Source organism: Protopterus annectens, chromosome 5.part1 (genome assembly GCF_019279795.1).
Source record: "Protopterus annectens isolate FY-2018-M chromosome 5.part1, PAN1.0, whole genome shotgun sequence".
Classification (NCBI taxonomy): Eukaryota; Metazoa; Chordata; order Ceratodontiformes; family Protopteridae; genus Protopterus; species Protopterus annectens.
The window spans coordinates 278,852,044-278,874,693 of record NC_056736.1 but is presented as its reverse complement, the minus strand read 5'-3'; the positions used below and the strand labels follow the sequence as shown (position 1 = coordinate 278,874,693).

General features: G+C 45.5%; 1 protein-coding gene across 1 annotated transcript in view; it reads left to right on the top strand.

Annotated features, from left to right (window-relative positions):
- The window catches only part of GART (phosphoribosylglycinamide formyltransferase, phosphoribosylglycinamide synthetase, phosphoribosylaminoimidazole synthetase), a 1,783,038-nt gene that overhangs the window by 498,951 nt on the left and 1,261,437 nt on the right, over nt 1-22,650 (top strand). The window contains exon 3 of the mRNA XM_044072949.1: nt 61-156. Coding sequence (XP_043928884.1) covers nt 61-156 — 96 coding nt within the window. The remainder of the gene's footprint in view (nt 1-60; nt 157-22,650) is intronic.

The window sequence follows — 22,650 nt, the reverse complement described above, 5'->3', positions numbered from 1 at the left end:
TGTGATTATGCCACCACTTCTTACCTCTGTTTTAACTGTATTTCTCTCTCTCTTTTGCAGCTGTCTCCATCAGTAATCATGCTATTCTTGCCCAGTACTGCAAAGATCACAACATTGGTCTGGTGGTTGTGGGACCTGAAGCTCCTCTGGCAGCAGGTGAAGTGTGCTATATTGCAGAGAGAGGAAGACAACCTGATAAAGCTTTTTGATTTTTTCTTCACCCCAGTAAATAAGGAATAAGCATGTTTCCCCTTTCATATTATGCATGTTTATCTGAAAGCCTTTCTCTTTGTGACGTGGCATGCAAATACTTATGGCCCATGGTTGGACCCAATAGTCACTTGAGAGTACTTGTGATCAGCTGTTTATAAGTATGATAAAATATTGCATAACGTGCAGAAATGGGAAGGGGATGGTGGATGGATTTGTACATATATACGTTGGTGTAATCCTTTAAGTGCACAACTAGTAAATGGTTTGAAGAGGTAACTAAAAATCAGTCAGTGTTGAGTGCTGTAGTCTGACTACATAACAGTGAAGTATAGATTGGCCTGTAGTAGGTTTGTATGTTAATGCCCATGCATGCTAAAGCAGATGTGATTTGTAATGTTTTAAAGAGCAGGTTGTCCAACAAAATGAAATTTATCTTTAAAATGTGTTAGTTTTGGCTCCCAACACTAAATTTGCTTTAAACCTGGCTGAAATTATATCCAAGTGTGTAATAAACAAATCTGTGCTGAGAAGTATGCAATATGTGAAAGAAGGTAATACTGGATCTTTTTTATAGCTGATTCACTTGCTTTGTAATGAGTACTTAGCAAAACAGAGCGAATGTAGATGTCCTCTGAAGAGAGGAAGCATTAGCAGAGGACTGGACAGTGTGTCTGTGCTAGTTTGTAGTTGTAACATTGTGATTTCTGGAGGAAATACTGGGATTCCATTATTGGATGAGTGTTGCCAGAGTGGATTGGAGAGGTCTTCAGTATTTTTAATGACTGGCGTGTCAAGTATAGTTGACAAATGATATGCTTATTCATGTGTATGTGAATATACAACGTTACATTTATTTCTGCAGTAGTTTATTTGGATCTAGTTGACCTGTTCCAGTGATTCACATCTGGTTGAGTAACTAGAACAGGATACGCATTGGTGCCATTAGGTGAGGAGGGGAGCAGATCCTGTTCTGCCACTTCATGAGGATGACTAATCTGGACACCTCTAAATGTAGCAAAGCGTGGTAGATGTTCTTTGTTTCACTGTTGCAGTCATTACATTTGGGTAATTTGCTGGCAGGTTGCCTTCAGTCGGCCTGAATAAAGTATTTGGTCCTGTGTCGGTTGCTGTCTCCTCTCTTCCATGACGTCAGGGATATAAAACATGCAGCAGACTCCATTTTATTTAGTCTTTCTTGCCGCGAGGTGCCCGAAGCAGTTCGCAAGTGCCAGTCGGCTTGTGAAATTTTCGTATTAGAGTTTCAGAACCGAAGTCTTCAAACTAAAGCTAAGTACCCTGTTGGGGAAACTTTTTCTTGTTCCTTACCGATTTCAGTAAAAGTTAATTGCATTACTTGTGGAAAGCAAATACCTCATAAGGATTTTCATTTGTACTGTATTCCTTGCTTAGGCCCAGATCACAACGTGCCTTGCTGTCTGTTTTGTGCTAGATTTAACCAACACACTATTAAGCGTCGGTATATTTTTGCTTTTAAATATTTTGGTACAAGATTTAATTATCCTGAAATGTCGTCTGTTATCAGACTACTGGAGTTCACAAAATACGCAAAGAAAGACACAGACCGTCTAGGTCCAAAACAGATGAAGCTTCTAAGCCATTTGCCGGTTCGCTGGTACTCAGTGAGGTCCTTTCGCATTCCCCTGATACCTGCTACTTTTGAGTCGCAGGCCTCTACCGAGACCCATTCGGAGTCCGGTATGCCGTGAGATTCTCAAGAGTATTGAACCCGCGGATGTCTCTCCCTTGGATGGGTCCAGAGCCGCTGAGCAGGCACCGGCTTCTGAGGGTGTTTTCACGCCTCAACATTTTTATATTAAACAGACGCCAGCCTCAAAAACGAGGTCAAAAACATCTATGTCTAAAAAACCGACGCATGAGCCACGTGCTCAGGCCCCTATGCCTAAAAAACAGATCAAAATGTCTGAGGATTTAATTACCTTGATCAGGGGTTCCCAAACCCCCCCCCCTTGCTAAGAGGCCTAGGCAAGGCTCTGATTATGAAATTTTCAGATCAGGTTTCCATTTCTTCTGATTCCTCTTCTGATCAGGAATTTTCTATTCCACCCTGAGGATTCTGATGCAGAGGAATCCATCCCATCTGCATCTCCTCCTGAGGATCTCTCTTTTGGAGAGACTTTGCATACTTTAAGGGAACACTTTCACTGGGAGAGTCGGGGCTTTCCTGAATCAAAAATGAGGCTTAGGGATTTCCTCCTTCCTCAGCATAGGCCTTTGGCAATACCTCCTGTGTTAGACATTGTTGATGTGTTTTCGGAATCAAGCATGGCTCCTGATTCCTGCCTCCGGCTCCTAGTAAGCCAGACAGATATCACAGGTTTCCTGACTCCCACAAATTTTTATTCAAAAATCCTGCTGCTGATCCTGAGACTATTTCTCAGGGTCCCAAGGGTGTAAAGGCCTCTACAGCCAAAAATTCTACCCCCTCAGACAGATTCCAGGGCGCTGGATAGATGGGGAAAGAAGGTTTATACGTCTGCAACCTTGGCAATCAAGGCCTTAAACTGCCAGTTTCATATGCTTAAATATCAACAGCATGTTATGGGCTTACTGAAACAGAAAATGTTGATTTCTGATTGTGTAGAAAATAGTTACAGGAGTTATTGCCTTCAGCAGAACAGGTTGGAAAGCATACTTTGCAATGTGGTTTTGATTCCTTGGAGGCCTCTTGTAGGGCCGCCATTACTGGATCTGTGATTAGAAGGCATGCCTGGCTCAGGGAGCAAAATCTGCCTGATCATGTTAAAGCTTAATTGTTGGATGTCCCTTTGCAGCATGACACTCTGGTAATAAGGCAGAAGAGGTTTTAAAGAAAATGGAAGACAAAGTTAAATCTATGCAAACTGTAAAAGATTTCTTGCAAGTGCAGCCACCCAGGTTCAGTAGACACTGGCCTACTAAAAATTGGTCCTTTCCTGTGTCCAACTGAGCCACTCAAGGCAAATCCAGGTGCTCAAAAGGCTCCAGATACCAATCACAGGGTTCTTACAGGTCAAAGCAATGGGGTGCTCCACCTCCAAATCTGGAGGAAACAAAGCACAACCCTACAGTAAGCAGTCTCAATGACTTTCCTCTACCATCACCAAGAACTTATCTTTTGGCAGCCCCCTTGGGGGGGAAACTAGCACTTCATGCTCAATATTGGCAGTTAATTACCCAGGACAAGTGGGTATTAAACATAGTATCCCAGGGGTACAGATTTAATTTCCATACTTTGCCAATTCCAAACGGATGGTCAGATATGCCACAAAACCAGTGGGCAGAGATCCAGAAACAAGTTATGTCTCTCATGGATATGGGGGCTATTCAACCGGTACCAGAAAAGGAAAAAGGACAAGGTTTTTATTAAAGACTTTTTCTGGTACCCAGAAAAGACCATTCATGGAGTCCAATACTGTACTTATTAATTTTGAACATGTTCCTGGACATTCCAAAATTCAAAATGCTGATTTTGCAACAGGTACTGCCTATGCTAGGCAGGAATGCTTGGTTAGTAACTCTAGATTTGAGGCATACCTGCATATCCCAATAAGGGAATCATGTAGAAGATACCTCCGCTTCAAAGCGGGTTTTTTTTTTTGATTTTCCAATTCTCTGCACTGCCCTTTGGCTCATCTACTGCGCCCAGGGTCTTTACAAAGTGCCTGGCACCAGTAATTGCATTCTGCAGACAAAGAAGCATACAAATTTATCCTTATCTGGACGACTGCCTCATTCAAGCAGAGGACAAGGGCACCCTTCTTCAACATCTGGCGGTTGTAAAAAGACTTCTAGCATGCCTTGGGTACACCATAAACGAAATCACAACTGGTACCCTCTCAATTACATTCCTGGGTGCAAGCTTGAATACAACTGCCTAGATGGCTTACCTTATGCCAGACAAAGGCAACTGACATAATACTTTGTTTTTTTTTTTTTTTTAATGGCAACAATAACCCAATTATCTGCAAGATGAATTCTGCAGGCTTTGGGGTTCATGGCGTCTTGCATTCTACTAATTCCATATGCGAGACTGCATGTGAGAACTTCAGTGGTACCTAAAAAGTTTATGGAGTCAACGTTGTCAGTCTGGAAACAATGATTCCTCTCATTCCCTGCCTACAACAGGAGTTTCTTTGGTGGGCAGAGACATTTCACCAAAACAAGGGACTGTCATTCACTCTACCCCCTGCCACCCAAACCCTAACTACAGACTCATCAGACTGTGCTTGGGGGGCCCACCTGGTGGGGAGATGCATTCAGGGCAAATGGAGCCCAATCCAAATGCATCTGCATATCAACCAGGAAGAGATGCTAGCTGTTCAGAATGCTCTGACAGCCTTCAAGGACTTACTTCATCCAGGACAACTACTGATAGACTGACAAACACCACCACAATTATGTGGTACATAAGCAGGGGGTACACATTCCTACCCCCTTTGCAGACTAGCCATGGCCTTGTGGAACACAGCCTTGACTTACCAAATACATCAAGCTCAGTTCCTGCCAGGAAAACAAAATACGCTGGCAGACGACCTAAGCAGAAATCTTATGGACCTGCACAAATGGAAACTGGATCCACAAGTCTTCAGCATGTTAACACAGAAATGGGGAGCCCAGACCTAGATCTAGTTGCCTCGCCCCAAAATTCAGTTGGACAAATTCTGCGCAAGAATTAATCACAAAAGCATGGAAAGTGGATGCTCTATCCTTCAGCTGGAAAAAAACATCAGTCTATGCCTTTCTCCCTCTGCCTCTACTCCCCAAGGTCTTACTAAAAGTCAGAAAGGAAAAGCCAAAAATGATCCTAGTTGCTCTGGACTGGCCTCGCTAGCACTGGTACCCACTTCTGAGGAATATGTCCCAACTTCCTCTGTGGTACTTGCCTCAAATACCTCATCTACTGTCTCAGCAGAACAATCAAATTCTGCGCACTCAATTCCAAACTCTGAATCTTGCAGCATGGCTGACTAATTATTCAAACACCTCTCAGTAAATCTGTGATGGATGTCATTTTGGAAGCCAGAAGGCCTAGTACTAGAAGATCTTATGCTGATAAATGGAAGAGATTCTGTGCTTGGATCCAAGCACAAGGAACAGACACAGCAAAGCCCAATATTCCTCAAATTTTACAATATTTGACCGAGATGCTGGACAAGGGCCTATCTTTTTCTTCAATAAAAATCCATGCCTCTGCCATCTCTGCTCATTACAACACAGAGCCTCCCCTCTTTTCTCATCCTCTGATTAAACAGTATCTTAGAGGGGCCAAAATTTTAAGGCCTCCCAGAAGATTACCAACTCCTGCATGGGACCTCCATTTTGTGCTGGAAAAACTCACCCTGCTTCCTTTTGAACCAGCAGCTACTGCGGATATAAAATTTCTATCTTGGAAAACAGCTTTTTCTCTTGGCAGTCACTTCAGCAAGAAGGGTTTCAGAACTACAGGTTCTCATGGCAGTGGAGCCTTTTATTTTTTACCTGGACAGGGTGTCCCTCAGGACCAATCCTTTTATGCCTAAGGTGGTATCCAGTGTGGCTCTTAACCACACCATTCACTTGCCAACATTTTACCCAAATCCGCAGAACAAGGAGGAGCGGATTCTGCATTCATTGGATGTACACAGACAACTAAGATTCTACTCTCAGTCTGAGCAACTACTGTTAGCATTTGCTGCAGGGTCAGAGGGGAAGGCTATATCAAAGCAGATTATTTCTAAATGGATAAGCCACTGCATTTGTTTCTGTTATTTGCACCGTGGCAAACAAGGGGATCAATCACATTCCACCAGGGCTGCCTCTACTTCAGCAGCTTTTCTCAGAGGGGACCCAACCAAAGACATTCTAGAAGCCACTACTTGGAGCTCTGTTCATACCTTCACGAAGCGTTATTTGCCTCTCTTCTCCAAATCCAGGGCAGGCTTTGCCACTGCAGTCCTGCAGGGCCTTATAGCTGCTCCTAATGCTGTTTAGCTCCATCCTCCCAACCATAGGTTTGGGATTTTACCCAAATGTAATGACTGCAACAGTGAAACACGAAGAACATAATACAGTTGTGTACACTTACTATAAATGTAGATGTTAGAGTGTATTCACTGTTGCAGTCCGGGTTACCCACCCGCCATCCCCCTTTCTATACCTTTCCTTTATTTCACTATACTCAAAAGCCTTTGTGGTGTATTTGCTTTTAGTTGAAGGTAGTTTTTCTAAAAGTGCAATTATATATTTACTGTTTGTTTTTATATATGTATATGTGTATGTGTGTGTATGTATGTGTGTGTATGTGTATATATATATATATATATATATATATATATATATATATATATATATGTATATATATATATATATATATATATATATATATATATATATATATATATTTTTTTTTATATATATATATTTATAATTTGCTCCCATTTGGGGCGGTACCTGATATCTGGGTCAAGAAAAACTAAAATGGCGTCAGCTGCATGTTTTATACCCCTGACGACCTGATGTCGTGGAAGAGGAGACGGCAACCGACGCAGGACCCAAGACTTGGTTATTCAGGCCGACTGAGGGCAATCTGCCAGCAGATTACCCAAATGTAATGACTGCAACAGTGAATACACTCAACATCAACATTTATGGTAAGTGTACACAACTGTACTATGTCTTTCCTTCTCACTGTTGGGGTCTGTTAAATGTTCGAACATCCAAAATGTCGAACATTACATGGTCGAGACCAAATGTTCGACATTTGGATGTTTGAACATAAAAAAAAGTAAACACAGAAAAAAAACACTAACAGTGTAGGCAGGGGGGCAAGCCCTCCTGCGTCCCCCACACCCCCTACTTAAATATACCAACTCAGAGACTGCACTTCAGTGCAGAAAAGGGAAATTCTCCCTATCTGCACTGTACTGTGCTGTTGAAAGTATCTTCGAGCACTCAAACTTTCGAACGTTTGGTCTCGACCTTGTAATGTTCGAAATTTTGAGCATTGGAAGATTTGACAGGTACCCTCACTGTTGCAGTTTTCCTTACTAAAGTGATCCTCCCAAGGATAGCTGAAAAACTGGCCAGCATACCTGAAACCTTGGCTCCTTTCAGGCATATGTCAGATGCATGTCCTATGTCAAAGGTGTAAGGCACATAAGTGTGCCTAATCCTCAACTTCTTTGCTGCCAGTCCGAATGCTACTTTTGAATTCTGTCAGCAAGTCATTTATTGCTTTAGTTATTGAGCCTTTGAAAGGTAAGTAACCCCATTGGGGTCTCTCCATTCCTTTTCACTTGGTTGTATTAGTTTTTACATGTCTTCCAGGAAGGGAAAATGCAAATATGGGAGGTGGATTTCCTATAAAGATATGAGAAATGCATTTTTTTTTTGTTTAGATGTTTCTCACGACCATACTGTGAAATTTGTCAAATGTTTGTACTGAAGATCTTGTTAGCTGTCTCTTGCTTTTTTATATATTTAGAGGGTATACATGTCAGCAAAACGGCATTGCAGTGAATGCCGTTTTGCTGACGCACATAAACCGAAATCTTAAGAGCGAAACCCCAATTCACTGATTCCCCCCCCCCCCCCATGGAAAACGGTGAACCAACAAAACACAACATACCACTTGAAACATTACAAAGTGTGGGACTGTGCCCCTCCCCCCCTCTAAATATGCCAACTCCGAGATCGTACTTCAGTCTGGTAAAGGGCAATGTCACGGTTCAGGCCAAGTGATTTCTTTCCCCTGGGAAAGAAATCGCTGACCTGAGCTTTCACTCTTCTGATTTCGGTCTGTCGTTGAAACAGCATTCGCTGTAATGCCATTTCGCTGACATGATATAGACCCATATTTAGAGAATGAACTTCTGAAGTTAGCCATGGCTTCTGAATTTGTTCGCCCAGATATTTAGCTGCCACTTAAGAAAAAGTCTAAAATGCGTATTGAGATTTCTGCTGTCCAGCCTTTTCCTGACGTATGTCAGGTTGCATAAAGAACCCAAGGACCATCGGGTTCAGATTCCAGACTCCTTTGTCATGACCATGTTGGAAGCTGACACAGGGCTGCCTTCCTGCATGTGTAGTGCAGAAGAGGAGGGGGAACAGCAGCTGCTTATTTTGGAGAGGCCTAGGGGAATTCCCCAGATTCTTGTTGAGGAAAAAGTTCCCATTTCCTTATTGAAGTCAGGCATGGCATCTGAACTCCCACCCAGTAGTTTTTCAAGGCTGATGTTGCTTTAAAAAAGAAACCAAAGACATACATGTAGCTCAGGTGGTTTAAGGACCTACAGAAAGAATGTCAGGATTTCACTCTGGGCCTTTTCAAAGGCATTATGGCTTTGAAGCCTTCTCCGGGATTGTCCTGTTCCTTCCTCTGTTCCCTGGTTTTCTAACTATTCTAAATGCCCTCTGTATTCAAATTCCTCTGTAGGTGGATGTGCAGTTGGATTCTGAGGGAGTACTTTGGCCTGCTTTTCTTAGATCCAATGCGGTCTTGCTCTTGGGTCTGAGGAAAAGGATAACAGTTCTGTTGAATTATCTTCTGGGCTCACTATTGTTCGCATGATGGAATGTTTTAAATGGTAATTTGATGCCCTTTTCTTTTATCCTGATGAATATGTCTCTGATCTTGATCCTCTGATCCAGCTCTGCTGCCTCTACAAGACTTTAGATCCGAATCTTGAGTGCCTCCCTCTACCCAAAATGCCCTATTCCACCCCAAACTCCTCAGATCTCATTTGCTGCCATTGGAACAAGATCGTGATCCAATCTTGAGTGAGTGTGCCTTTTTTATTTGTTAAAAAGTTTAGATTTTTTAAGTCAAATATTAGTGTTCTCCTCCCTCTAATTGTTTGTAGTAGATGTTATGTGATCCTGTCTCGCCTACATTCTGTACTGATGGGTTCGGAGCCGATCCTCGGCTCCGACTCTGCACGCTATACTATAGAGCAAAGTCACTAATTGGCTGAGCTATTCTATATCCCAGGATGCACCACCACCAATTCCCCAGATCTCGTTTGCCGGTTACAAAGCAAAAACGTGGTCTCGAGCTTGGCTGAGCTAAGTACTTTCTTTATTAGAATTTTCTGTCGGGAATTTTCTTAAACTTAACCAAAAAGCTGTTTTAACGGCTATCGTTGTGTATGAGTGAGTTTTCTGAACTTTTTTGTGGTAAAAAATTGTTTTTCAGGGAAAGGTTTCCGTTTAAGTTAGAGGGGCCTTCCCCTCGTGCGTGAGTGAGCCTTTTTGTGTAGCGTTTTGTGAGGTGATCAAGTTCCTGTTTTTAGAGGGTTCTTGGCCCTCCTGTTGTGTGACCAATACCCTTTGGTTAACTTCTTTTTTACTGTAAAGTGAGTTTGTTGGTTATTCAGTTTTTCCCTGTGTTTTTCTACTGTTTGGCATTATGTCAAAAGAGCACAGACCCTCCGGGTTTAAAAAGTGCACTAGATGCAATTACAAGATGTCCATAACGGACGATCACTCCCTATGCGTGTACTGTTTAGGACCCAAACACCTTCAGGAGTCTTGTAGTGTGTGTCACGCTTTTTCCTCTCGAGTCCTCCAAGAGAGGAAAAATAAATTGATTTTAAAAGGACTTAACAAACCTACCTTTGAAGAGGCCTTATCTTCCTCTTCTTCCTCAAAGAAAAAGAAATCGTCTGCTCCGACCAGCCCGTCGGAACCGACCACCAAGAAATCTAAGCAGGCTTCTCCATCGGCTCCACGGACTTCGGAGCTGAGGGCGGAATGGTCTGCCTCGATGCCTCCAGCCTAGACTCCTCTGGCTTCGGAGCCGATGGCTGGAGCTTCGAGAGGCGGGTCACCTTCATCGGCTCCGCTGATTTCGGAGCCGATGAGGGTTGTTCGCTCAGACTCTTCCCTTTCGGCGCCGAAGTCCTCTTCGGCACCGAGGGAAATTTCAATGGAGTCTCCTTCGGCACCGATTTTGATCGAGACAATTCGGAGCCAGTCCCCCAGTCCTTCGGAGCCGGTGGAGAAGTCTAGTCGGACCCGTTCGATCTCCTCCCGATCTTCCAAGATGTCAGATTCGGACATTGACAGGGTGCTCCAAAGGCTGTTTCAGTCTCCAGTCTTCAAAAAGTTAGTTTCGGCTCCAGCCCAGTTGGCTTTGGACCCGATGGTCCACCCTTTAGCCTTGGTTCCTCCTACAGCCTCGGCACCGTTGGAGTCGGTGCTGGTGGAGCCGATGGAGGTATCCGGGTTGGCTCCGACCCTTACTCCTACTCCGGCCTTCGGGTCGGAGTTGATACCTGGACCTCTTGGACGCCCGGGTGGCGCCGGGACCGATGTTTTCGGTTCCGAGTCTCTCTCTCGATGCGTTGGCTGTGGGAGTGCCGTCTGCTGTTATGGCTTTAGGGGTCGAACCTTCCCAGGATTCTGGGGGTCCGGCCTTTAGAGCCATGAGGAGTGCTTTGGCCAAATCTTCTTTGGCTACCTCCACCGTTTCCCCGGCACCTTCCCTAGGCATGGAGACTGGGTCCTTTTGTAGTCCCCCTGTCTCAAGACAGCGGAGCCCTGGGGCCTGAGGTCACCCCCATTGGGGGTCCCCCTCTTCCTGGTGGTCCCTCTGAAGAGTCTTCGGAGGAACCCCCAAGAAAAAAACAGTGCAAGAGGAAGCACGTAGACTCCCCTGACGAGTCTATTACCTCCGACACCGATCTTGATGATGCGGAAGGGTCCCCCAAGTCGTCCTCAGATGATGTCTCCTTTGCGGACATCCAGGAAGTCCTCAAACAACGAGGCGGCTGGCAGACCAAACCCCCTTCCTCTGACTAGTCGGTGTTCCTCAAGGCCTTCGGGGCTCAGCCCTCCGCCTCCTGGGTGTCTCCGCCCTTCGATGAGCTCCTGGATTTGATCTCTTGAAGGGCGTGGGAACATCCAGATTCTGTGGAACCGGTGCCTGCTCGCCCTAACAAATTTTTGTCAGCGCCCCCGGAAAAGGAATTTCTCACCAAGGGTGTGGCTGTAGATGCTATGGTGGTGGCATCTGCTACCCAGCAAGATGTGGCAGAGGCTTTGACGTCCATCCATCCTCCTAATAAGGAGTCTAGGAGCATGGACCGGTACGGGAAGCGCACCCTTACTTCAGCAGCCTTTACATTAAGGTCTCTGAATTACCTCACGCACTTACTAGACTTCAGAGGGACCTGATCAAGGAACTCTCAGATACCCTCTCTGGTAACCTGCCTGAGCAGTTAGCCCAGATGGTTAGCTCTCATTTGGCTACCCTGTCGTCAATATCGTACTCGTCCATGAGGCTCATTTCATATGAAGCTGGGGGGGGCGAGTAGAGCGGCGGGTACAGGTGTTGCTCTACGGAGACCAGCCTGGCTCCGCCCGTGTCATTTTGTGGAGGCCTTCAAGTCTTCCTTTGCCGACGCTCCCTTTGATGGGTCCTCTTTGTTTGGACCCAAGGTAAAGGACACCTTGACCCGCTGTGAACAAGAGGGTAAAACTTTGACTGCCATAGGAGCACGGTTTTCCTCTCCCTTTCGGCCTTATCCCAAGGCTAAAAGAGGAGGGAAAATGTGGTTCCATAAATCTCAGAAGAATTACCCCTCACAGCAGGACGATCCCCCTTCTAGAGGCAGAGGAGGGGGAAATTTTTCAGGAAGACGCCGTCCCAGAGGCGGCAGAGGCCCCCGCAACACTGGAGACCGCGAGTCCTTTCGTGGCTCTTCAACCTCTCAGCATCCCTGAAGGATTGCCCGACTGCGCAGCTCCGGCCTGGGAGAGTATCACTCAGGACCAATGGGTGCTCCGAATCATCGCCAGAGGTTACGTCATCCCCTTTTTACACCCCCCTCCCCCCTCCATCCAGGAAAATCCCGGACCCGCCACCCAGTCAACGGGATATTGCAGCCATCGAAATTTCAAAGCTGCTTCAAAAAGGAGTCATCCAACCGGTCCCCGTAGACCAGACCGGATTAGGGACTTACTCAAAATTCTTTTTGGTGCCAAAAAAGACCGGGGACTTGAGGCCCATTTTGGATCTCAGCAACCTGAATCGATCAGTCAAGAAGTCCAAGTTCCGGATGGTCACCTTACAATCCATTCTCCCACTACTGGAGAAAGGTGTTTGGATGTGCTCCATAGATCTCAAGGACGCCTATTATCACATTCTGATAGATCAGGTGTCCAGGAGACATCTGCGCTTCAGCCTGGGAGACAGTCATTTCCAGTTCTGCGCACTGTCCTTTGGTCTCACCACAGCCCCCGGGGTGTTCACCAAATGTTTGGCGGTGGTGACTGCTCACCTGAGGAGTCTAGGATTCCAGGTGTTTCCGTATCTAGACGACTGGCTCCTAACTGCCACCTCCAGGCATCTACTATTACAGAACCTAGCAGCCACTATATCTCTAGGAACCTCCCTAGGAATCACCTTCAATTGGGCAAAGTCTGTGTTGCTGCCATCTCAGCTTGTACGGTTTATCGGGGTAGACATAGACTCAAGGCAAATGCGGGTCTATCTTCCTACAGAGAGAATAGAAACATTACAATCTCAAGTCTGAGCATTGCTACTCAAACGCCGAGCCCCAGCAAGGATGGTCCTACAACTGTTGGGTTCCATGTCGGCTACCGTTCTCCTGGTCCCCTTAGCAAGATTACACATGAGGATTCTCCAGTGGCTCCTGTCGGTCTAGTGGTCGTATCAGGAACTTCCTCTGTCACCAAATTATAATCATAGAGACGTGCAAACAGGACCTCCGTTGGTGGCTTACCTCATCCAACCTGGATCAGGGGCGAACCTTCGATGTCCTTCAAGGATGCATCTGCAGTCCTAACATATGGGTTGTCCTGCCTCAGGCAGCCCTTCGGTCGGCCAGATTCCAAAGTCTGGGTCTGGCCTCGGCTGATGTCGCACTTCACCCGACGTCATAGCTGCTGTTTATTGGGTATGAAGGCATCAGCCGACGCCATTTTCCTCAGTCTTTCTTGCCGCGTGGTGCCCGAAGCAGAAGCTGTTCGCAAGTGCCGGTCGGTCAGATCCAGAGATTTCTACTACCGAAGACTTCTAAAAAGCCAAGTACCCCATTGGGGACTCTTTCTTCCCTCAGCCGATGTCAGAAAAAGTAAATAATTGTTTAACTTGTGGGAAACAAATACCTCATAAGGATTTCCACTCTTACTGCCTTCCTTGCTTAGGCCCAGACCACGACGTATCAGCTTGTCTAGCCTGTGCTTCCTTCAACCGACGGACACTTAGACGTCGGTCGGAGTTCGCAGAGGAGTTTTTTGGTCCCGCTTTTGCTTACAAAATGCCATCGGAGACTCCGACTACACAAATAGCTAAAAAGCGCAAGGAAAAGGACCGACACTCGAGGTCCGCGGTTTCGGCTGAAACCGTGGTTAGGCCAGCAGCGAGTGTCTCTGTTTCGGCTGAAACAGAGTCCTCGGTTCTTCCTTCGGCCGAAAGCATGCCTCCTATAGCCGAGGCCTCACAGAGCATGGTCGAATCTGCTACTGAAATTACTGCTACAGAAGCAGGCACCCAGGATTTGTCGGATACTATTCCTTTAGACATATCTACCCCTGCACGTGGGGCTGCTAGACCCCCTGCTTCTATGTCCATCAAGGCTTTTGCCAGGGCTAAAGCAGCTAAATCTTCTAAGGCCTTACCTGCTAAAACTCCCCCACATAGGCCTACCTCTAGTTCACAAATACTCAGCCTGGCTGAGGATCTCATTTCTTTGATCAGGGGATCCCAACTTCACCCAGACAGGTCCTCTCAGCCCCCGTCAGATAAGAGGCCTAGGACTGAACCCCCGGAACCCGTCTCTACAGACTATTCCTCGGAGGACTCGGACATTACGGACCCTCAGGAAGGCCCATATTCTCCTTATGAGGATTCTGATGCAGAAGACTCCATTCCTTCTGCTTCTCCTCCTGAAGAATTTTCTTGTGGGGAAACCTTACTTGCTATGAGGGAACATTTCCAATGGCAGGGCCAGGATTTTTCAGATTCAAGGAAAAGGCTAAGGACTTTTTTACACTTACCACAGCATAGGCCTTTAGCCATTCCTCCAGTACTAACAGTAGTTGATGATGCATTTAATGATGCCTGTACTGCTCCTGATTCTCTTCCTCCGGCCCCTGCCAAGCCTGACAGATATTACAGGGTCCCAGACACACACTACCATTTGTATAAGGCTCCTGTTGCAGACCCAGAAACCATTTCACAGGGCCCGAAAGGTGTGGCAGCTGCTTCTGCCAAAAACCCTCTTCCCTCTGATAGGGAATCTAGAGCATTAGAGATGGGGTAAAAAGGTTTATACTTCTGCTGCTCTTTCGGCTAGGGCCTTAAACTGTCAATTTCACATGATTCAGTATCAGGAATTTTTGTTAGACCAGCTAAATAAAAAACTGTCCTCTCCTGAACCTATAGACCGTAAGTCTCTTCAGGATTTGGTACATAACTCTCAGCAGGTCAGTAACCATTTCTTAAAATGTGGCTATGATGCACTGGAGGCTTCCTTTAGATCAGCTATGACTGGAACAGTGATTCGAAGACATGCATGGTTAAAAGAACAATCTTTACCAGACCATGTTAAATCAAAACTCCTAGATGCTCCCATGGAGAAACAAAGTTTGTTTGGCTCCCCTGCACAGGAGGTTCTAAAGAAGGTGGAAGAAAAAGCAAAATCTGTCCAAACAGTCAAGGATTTCTTACAGGTCCAACCTCTGAGGTTTAGCAGAAATTGGCCTTCGAAGAATTGGTCCTTTCCAGACAGCTCCAGAGCACAGAGAGGCAGAAATAGACACCCAAGAGGCAGAAATCAATCTAGGGGTGCCTACAGGGGACGTCAGTGGCAACCTACCAATCAGAGAAGTACTGCCACAGATTCAACTACAACCACTTCCACAGGACAGACACAATGACTTGGCTCTGATACCGCCTACCAGGGAACAACTGGAATCTCCCTTGGGCGGAAAGCTAGCCTTATTTTTAGACAACTGGCATTACATTACAGGAGACAAATGGACTTTACAAACAATAGACAAGGGCTACAGGTTTCACTTCCACACTCTACCAAAAAGAGGAATGCCAAACCTACCACCAAGCCAAAAACAGGCGGCTCTAAGACAAATCAACAACTTACTAAGGATGAGAGCTATAGAAAAGGTGCCACCTATGGAACAAGGCCAAGGATTTTACTCCAGGCTTTTCCTGGTACCAAGAAAAGAAAATAAATGGAGACCTATTCTCGACTTGTCCGCACTGAACACATACCTCATTGTTCCAAAATTCAAAATGCTGACCTTCCAGCAGCTTCTTCCCATGCTGGGCAAGGAGTCTTGGCTGGTGACTCTAGATCTCAAGGAGGCATACCTGCACGTCCTTATACGACCAGATTGCAGAAGACACCTCAGATTTCTTGCAGGATCAGAGCATTATCAGTTCTCAGCATTGCCCTTTGGCTTATCTACTGCGCCCAGAGTATTCACGAAATGCCTGGTATCAGTAATTGCTCATTGCAGGCTTCAGGGAATTCAAATTTACCCATACCTGGACGACTGCCTAATACAAGCGGACAACAAGGCAAAATTAACAAAAGATTTGGAAAATGTCATACAACTGTTGCAAGCCTTGGGATACACAGTCAACATGCAGAAGTCAAGACTAGTACCATCCCAAAGGATAACATTCTTGGGGGCAGAACTGGACACATCAACTCAGATGGCCTTTCTCACAGAAGAAAAACAAAAGCAACTACCAGGCTATTTCATGTCATTAACAAAACAAACTCAGCTTACTGCAAGGAAAGTCCTGCAAGCCCTGGGTTACATGGCATCCTGCATAATATTGATTCCGCATGCCAGGCTACATATGAGAAAGTTACAATGGTACCCAAGGAATGTATGGCCTCAACACCAGCACAGTCTAGAAGACCAAATTCCAATAATTCCATGCCTGAAGCAAGAATTCCTGTGGTGGGCTCAGGCCTGTCAGTTGAACAGAGGCTTGCCTTTCCACAAACCACAGCCAAGCCAGACCATCACCACGGATGCCTCAGACCTAGGATGGGGGGGCTCACATGGTGGACAAGTGTATACAAGGCCTATGGACCCAAGACCAGCTGAATCTACACATAAATCTAAAGGAGATGCTGGCAGTGAAATATGCGATCCAGGCATTCAGACCACTCCAACAGGGTCATCTGCTGATAAGGACGGACAATACCACAGTCATGTGGTACATCAACAAACAGGGAGGTACACATTCATATCCTCTATGCCGGATGGCAATGGACCTGTGGAATGTGGCCTTGAACCTCAACATTCTACTTCAGGCCAGATTTGTACCAGGAAAAGAAAATTCTCTAGCAGACACCTTAAGCAGAATTACCACGGATGCTCACGAATGGATGCTGTATCCAGATATTTTCAAAGCCATAACAAAGAAATGGGGACTACCACAGATAGACCTGTTTGCCTCCCCACACAATCACCAATTGAAGAAATTCTGCACAAGAGCATACCACCCACCTTGCTTGGAGGGTGGACTCACTTTCCTTCAGCTGGAAAAACCTGACGGCATATGCATTTCCACCTCTTCCCTTGATGTACAAAGTGCTACTGAAGATCAAAGAGGATCAACCAAGGGTAATTCTGATAGCTCCAGACTGGCCGAGGCAACATTGGTACCTGCTACTGAGAAGCATGTCTCGGACACACGCATGGCATCTACCTCTATGTCCCTTACTACTGACACAGGACAACTACAAGATCCTACATCCAAACTTGAAAACACTGCAGCTAGCTGCTTGGAATATTGCATAAAACAAAATAACCCAGATTTATCTCAGAGGGTTAAGGACATTATCCTGGAGGCACGCAGATCCTCCACAAGGAAGACTTATTCAGCCAAGTGGAAAAGATACCTCATTTGGAGTGCAGCAAAGGGAGAAAATGTCTCTTTGGCAAACATAGCACACATCCTGGAATATTTAGCAGAGCTGTTCCATAATGGCCTGTCTTACTCCTCCATTAAGATTCATACATCAGCAATTTCAGCAGAATACAACTTGGATCCTCCTGTCTTCTCTCATTCTCTACTCAGGCAGTTCTTGAGAGGAATCAAAAATGTAAAGCCTCCAAGGAAACCACCTTTACCTACATGGGACCTCAACTTTGTGCTGGAAAAGTTAACTCTTCCCCCTTTTGAACCAGCAGTAACAGCAGAATTACAATTCTTGTCTTGGAAAACTGCTTTCCTACTAGCAATCACTTCAGCAAGAAGGGTATCTGAGTTACAGGCATTAATGGCAGTACAACCCTTCCTTATCTTCCATCAGGACAGTCTGTCTGAGAACCAACCCTACCTTTATGCCAAAAGTGGTCTCCAGAGTATCATTGAACCAAGCGATTCATTTACCTACATTCTTCCCCAACCCACAGAACAGGGGGGAAAGACTGCTACATACCTTGGATGTGCACAGACAATTACGCTACTATCTGGACAGAACTAAGACCAGCAGAAAAACTGACCAGCTTTTGGTAGCATATGCAACAGGAATGCAAGGAAAAGCAATTTCAAAACAGACAATCTCAAAATGGATAGGAAATTGCATTCGTTTTGTTACTCTTTTCATGGAAAGACAACTCCTGATAATATCAGACCTCATTCCACAAGAGCTACAGCCACCACTACAGCTTTCCTACGAGGAGTGGCTACCAAAGACATTTTAGAAGCTGCTACCTGGAGCTCCGTGCATACATTTGCCAAGCATTACAATCTTCCTTTATACTCTAGATCCCGAGCAGGTTTTGCAACTGCTGTTTTGCAAGGGATCTTAACTACACCATCTTTATCTTAGTGCCTCCTCCCCCAGTTTGGCTATGGTATTCTACCCATATGTTAGGACTGCAGATGCATCCTTGAAGGACATAGTACAGTTTTGTACCTACCATAAATGTAGATGTCCGATAGGTATGCATCTGCAGTCAGGATTACCCACCCTCCATCCCCTCTGTGGTACTCCTAGGGTATTTACCCATCTTTTAGGTAGCTGGGGGAATCTGTTATGGTGTATTTGTTTGTATATATGTGTGTATATATATATATATATATATATATATATATATATATATATATATATATATATATATATATTTTTTTTTTATATTGTTTGCTCTCTACTGTTTGGAATTATTTGCATTTATCCAAATTTAGCCATACTAGAGGGCACCTGGCATCTGGGGCAAGAAACACTGAGGAAAATGGCGTCGGCTGATGCCTTTATACCCAATAAACAGCAGCTATGACGTCGGGTGAAGTGCGACATCAGCCGAGGTCAGACCCAGACTTTGGAATCCGGCCGACCGAAGGGCTGCCTGAGGCAGGACAACCCATATGTTAGGACTGCAGATGCATACCTATCGGACATCTACATTTATGGTAGGTACAAAACTGTACTTTCCTCCTCCTCCAGTGGCCACTTTGACTACGGACGCCTCCCAGACGGGGTGGGGGGGGACATTACCTGGTCAGTTCAAGGCAAGTGGCACCCCGACGAGACTTCCCTACATATCAACATACTGGAAATGAGGGCAGTGCTTCTATCGCTTCAAGCACTACACTGCTACCTCCCCCAAGGTATGATTGCCGTTCAGTCCGACAACATGTCAGTAGTCTGGTACCTGAACAAGCAGGGAGGGACCAGGTCCTACCCTCTTTGCAGAGAGGCCATGAGAGTATGGAATTGGACTGTTGCAACCAACCGTTTCTTGGTAGCAACACACATTCCGGGGAGATCCAATGTGATAGCCGACAGACTGAGCAGAACCATTCTCTCCCTTGCGAGTGGTCTCTGAGCGACAGATTAGCAACTCAGATCTTCAGAAGATGGGGAACTCCTTGTTGCGACCTCTTTGCAACTCCCTCAACCGAAATGTCTACAGTTCTTTTCTCTTACCCGGTTCGGGGTTTCTAAGGACGCCCTAGTCCAAGCTTGGCCCACCGGCTTACTGTGTACGCCTTTCCTCCGGTTCCCCTTCTCCCCAGGGTGATCCAGAAGGCGATTCACTTGCAGTGCAAGATGATTTTAGTTGCCCCATCCTGGCCTCATCAAGTCTGGCTGCCATTTCTTTGGAAATGCGCACTGGACGGTCCATGGTTCCTGGACCAGGTTCCAGATCTCTTGATCCACCAGTCGGGACAGCTTCACCAGTCCCTTCACTCACTGAAGTTAACAGCTTGGCTCCTCCACTTCCGACTAGATCAGGAACCTGGTTTTGGACTCAGAAGTTATACATATCTTATCCTCGGCCCACAAGAATTCGACTAAGAAAATGTATAATAGTAAATGGAAGAGATTCGCCATTTGGGCCCAACTCCGGGGATTAGATCCCATTACTGCCCCGGTGGCGGACGTTTTGAAATTCTTAGCTTCCCTATTCAATCAAGGTTCTTCAGTCTCTACCATTAAGGTTCAATTAGCAGCTATTTCTAATTTTCATGCAAGTATAGACCCACCTTTGATGAGCAATAAGTTGTGTAAAGCCTTCATGAAAGGTGCTGGGCTGCTACGTCCTCCAGTTTCTCATCCTGCTCCACCATGGGATCTCAATTTTGTATTAGGTGCCTTGACCTCTTCCCCCTTCGAACCAGCAGCAACTTCTGACTTGAAATTTCTTTCCTGGAAGACTGCTTTTTTGGTGGCAATTACATCAGCCAGAAGAGTTTCGGAACTTCAAGCCCTATGTGTCAACCCGCCGTACCTGGTTTTTCACAAGGATAGAGTATCCCTTAGGCCTAATCCACCTTTTGTTCCCAAAGTTTGTTCTAGTTTCTGTCTTCAACAGTCTTTGGAACTTCCAGTTTTCTTCCCCAATTACTCAGACAGAGCAGAATATGTCTTCCATTCATTGGATATCCACAGACACTTGCGTTTCTACTTAGATAGGATGCACCAAACACGGAAAACAGATCAGTTGTTTGTCCTTTTCAGACAATAAATTGGGCAAAGCCGTCACTAAGGTCACTATTGCCAAGTGGATCAGAGACTGTATCAGTCATATTTATTTTCTTTCTAATAGAGAGCTTACAACCACTGCGAAAGCTCATTCTACAAGGGCTATGGCTACTTCGACAGCTTTTCATTCTAAGCTTGCCATTAGTGACATTTGTGCTGCGGCTACCTGGTCCTCTCCTCACACCTTTATTTCTCATTACAAATTGGATGTGGCATCTCGGGGGCGAGCTTCCTTCGGTTCCACAGTTCTCAGGAGTGTTTTCCAGTGAGCCACCCAGGAATCAGGTGCTAGGGACGCTGTCCCATCAGTACAGAATGTAGGCGAGATAGGATCACATAACATCTTTTAGTTATGTACTTACCATAACTTTAGATGTTTGGGATCCATCTCACATTCTAATCACCCTCCTTCCCCCTGCCTTGGAGATCAGAAGAGACCGGACGGTTCGAGTTCGACCGTTTCATCTTAAAACATCTGGCAATGTTATATCACAGTGCATGTATGGGTGCATGTGTGCGGACAAACAAGATCTGGGGAATTGGTGGTGGTGCATCCTGGGATATAGAATAGCTCAGCCAATTAGAGACTTCACTCTATAGTATAGCGTGCCGAGTCGGAGCCGAGGATCGGCTCCGAACCCATCAGTACAGAATGTAGGCGAGATGGATCCCAAACGTCTAAAGTTATGGTAAGTACATAACTAAAAGTTCGCTGGCGTTAGGTGTTCATTACTTATTTCTCCTTTGTGCCTTCTTGGCACCCTTTTATCTAGCTTTAGTTGTGTATAGATAAAAAAAAAATAAAAATAGAGAGCTTAGTTTATGCTTGTCTTAGTACACTCTTTGGTTCTTGTACAGTTTTGTTTAGTCCTTGAGCTACTGATAACAGGGTTAACCTGTCTCCTTGGTTGTAACCTTTTTCTCTTTATAGCTGGTTAAGTGTTGAGTTTGTTTTCTGGTAATTAGACCTACTTTTCGTATAACTAGTGTTATGCATGCAGTCTGCTGTTTTTTGTATACAGTTCTGTAATAAGATTGTGAGAAGGCCGGTTTTAAGAAGTGCACTTGGCGTAAGATCCCCAATTCTGATGTCCACAAAAAGTGCATTTATTGCATGAGGCTAGAATGTCTCAAGTTAGCCTGTGAGATACGGTGTCTCATTTAGTCCTAGGGCCCTTTCTGACAGTAAGTTAATAATTTAAAGGCTTACTTCCAGCCTCCTCTTCTGGGGCTCAAAACCCCCCTCTAAATCTCATCAAGGCTCCTTAGAATCTAGGAAGTGACCTCTGTGGAGGTCTCAGAGGAACTCCTCTGAGCTTCCTGAAAAACCTAAGGCTTCAGACCTGACCTCTTCAGATCCAGAGACTGTAGTGCCTCCCTCAGATCCATAGGTCTCATTGGATATGACAGGTGTCCAGCTCTCCAGTACTATCCACTTTCCACTCTGATCCCAGACCCTTGGATCTGACAGTTAGGAGCTAGTCACTGGAATTTGCTTTGAAACCTGTTTGACTCTGTCTGCTCAGTTATTTCAAACCCCAAAGAAGCAGTCCAGGCAAGCATCTGTAGTATCCAGATGTTATGTTTCACTGCAGTAATCACATTTGGTTTATTCCTGCCAGGATAGCCCTCAGTCATCCTGAATACCAGAGGCTTGGTATTTTAGTCGGTTGCTGTCTCTCCAGGACTGACAGGTCATCTTTGATAGAAAATAAGGCAGCTGATGCCATTACATCAGTCTTTCTTGCTGAGGAGCCCAAAGCAGAAGCAGTTCGCACGAGTGCCGGTCGGCCGCTACCTGAGTTTTTCATTTCTGAATTGAAGTCCAAGTCTTTTAAAGCGAAGTACACGTTGGGGATCCCTCTATCTTGCTCTAACCAATGTCAGAAAAAGTTAAGAATTGTCTCGCCTCTGGAAAGCCAGTACCACATAGAGACTTTCATTCTTACTGCGTCACTTGCTTAGGCCCAGACCACGACATCCTCTGCTGTTGCTTTTGTGGTTTGTTCAATGCTAGAACTGTCATCAGGCCCTTATTGTAGCTTGATATTTTTGCTCTATCCTCCAATTCCGTTATGGCTTCAGTAAGCCATTTGACAACAGATCTTCCAAAAAAAGTAAGGATAAAGACGGACCGCACAGGTCCAAAACTGCTGATGACGCTTCCGTTAAGCTAGTAGTCATTTCTCCAGTCCTCCATTGAGGTGCTGTTGCAGCCCCTGATGCCCGCTTCTGTGGATTCACAGGCCGCTACAGAGACCCTTTCGGAGTCCGGTATGCCGATACTCTTCCTCGACTAAGGATCCTGCGGATGTCTTTACCTTGGATGGGTCCAGAGCCGCTGAGCAGGCACTGGCTTCCGAGGAAGTACTTCGCACTACCGTTACTCGACACTCACTTCTTTCGCGTTGGCAGTTCTTTCGAAAACTACAAGATG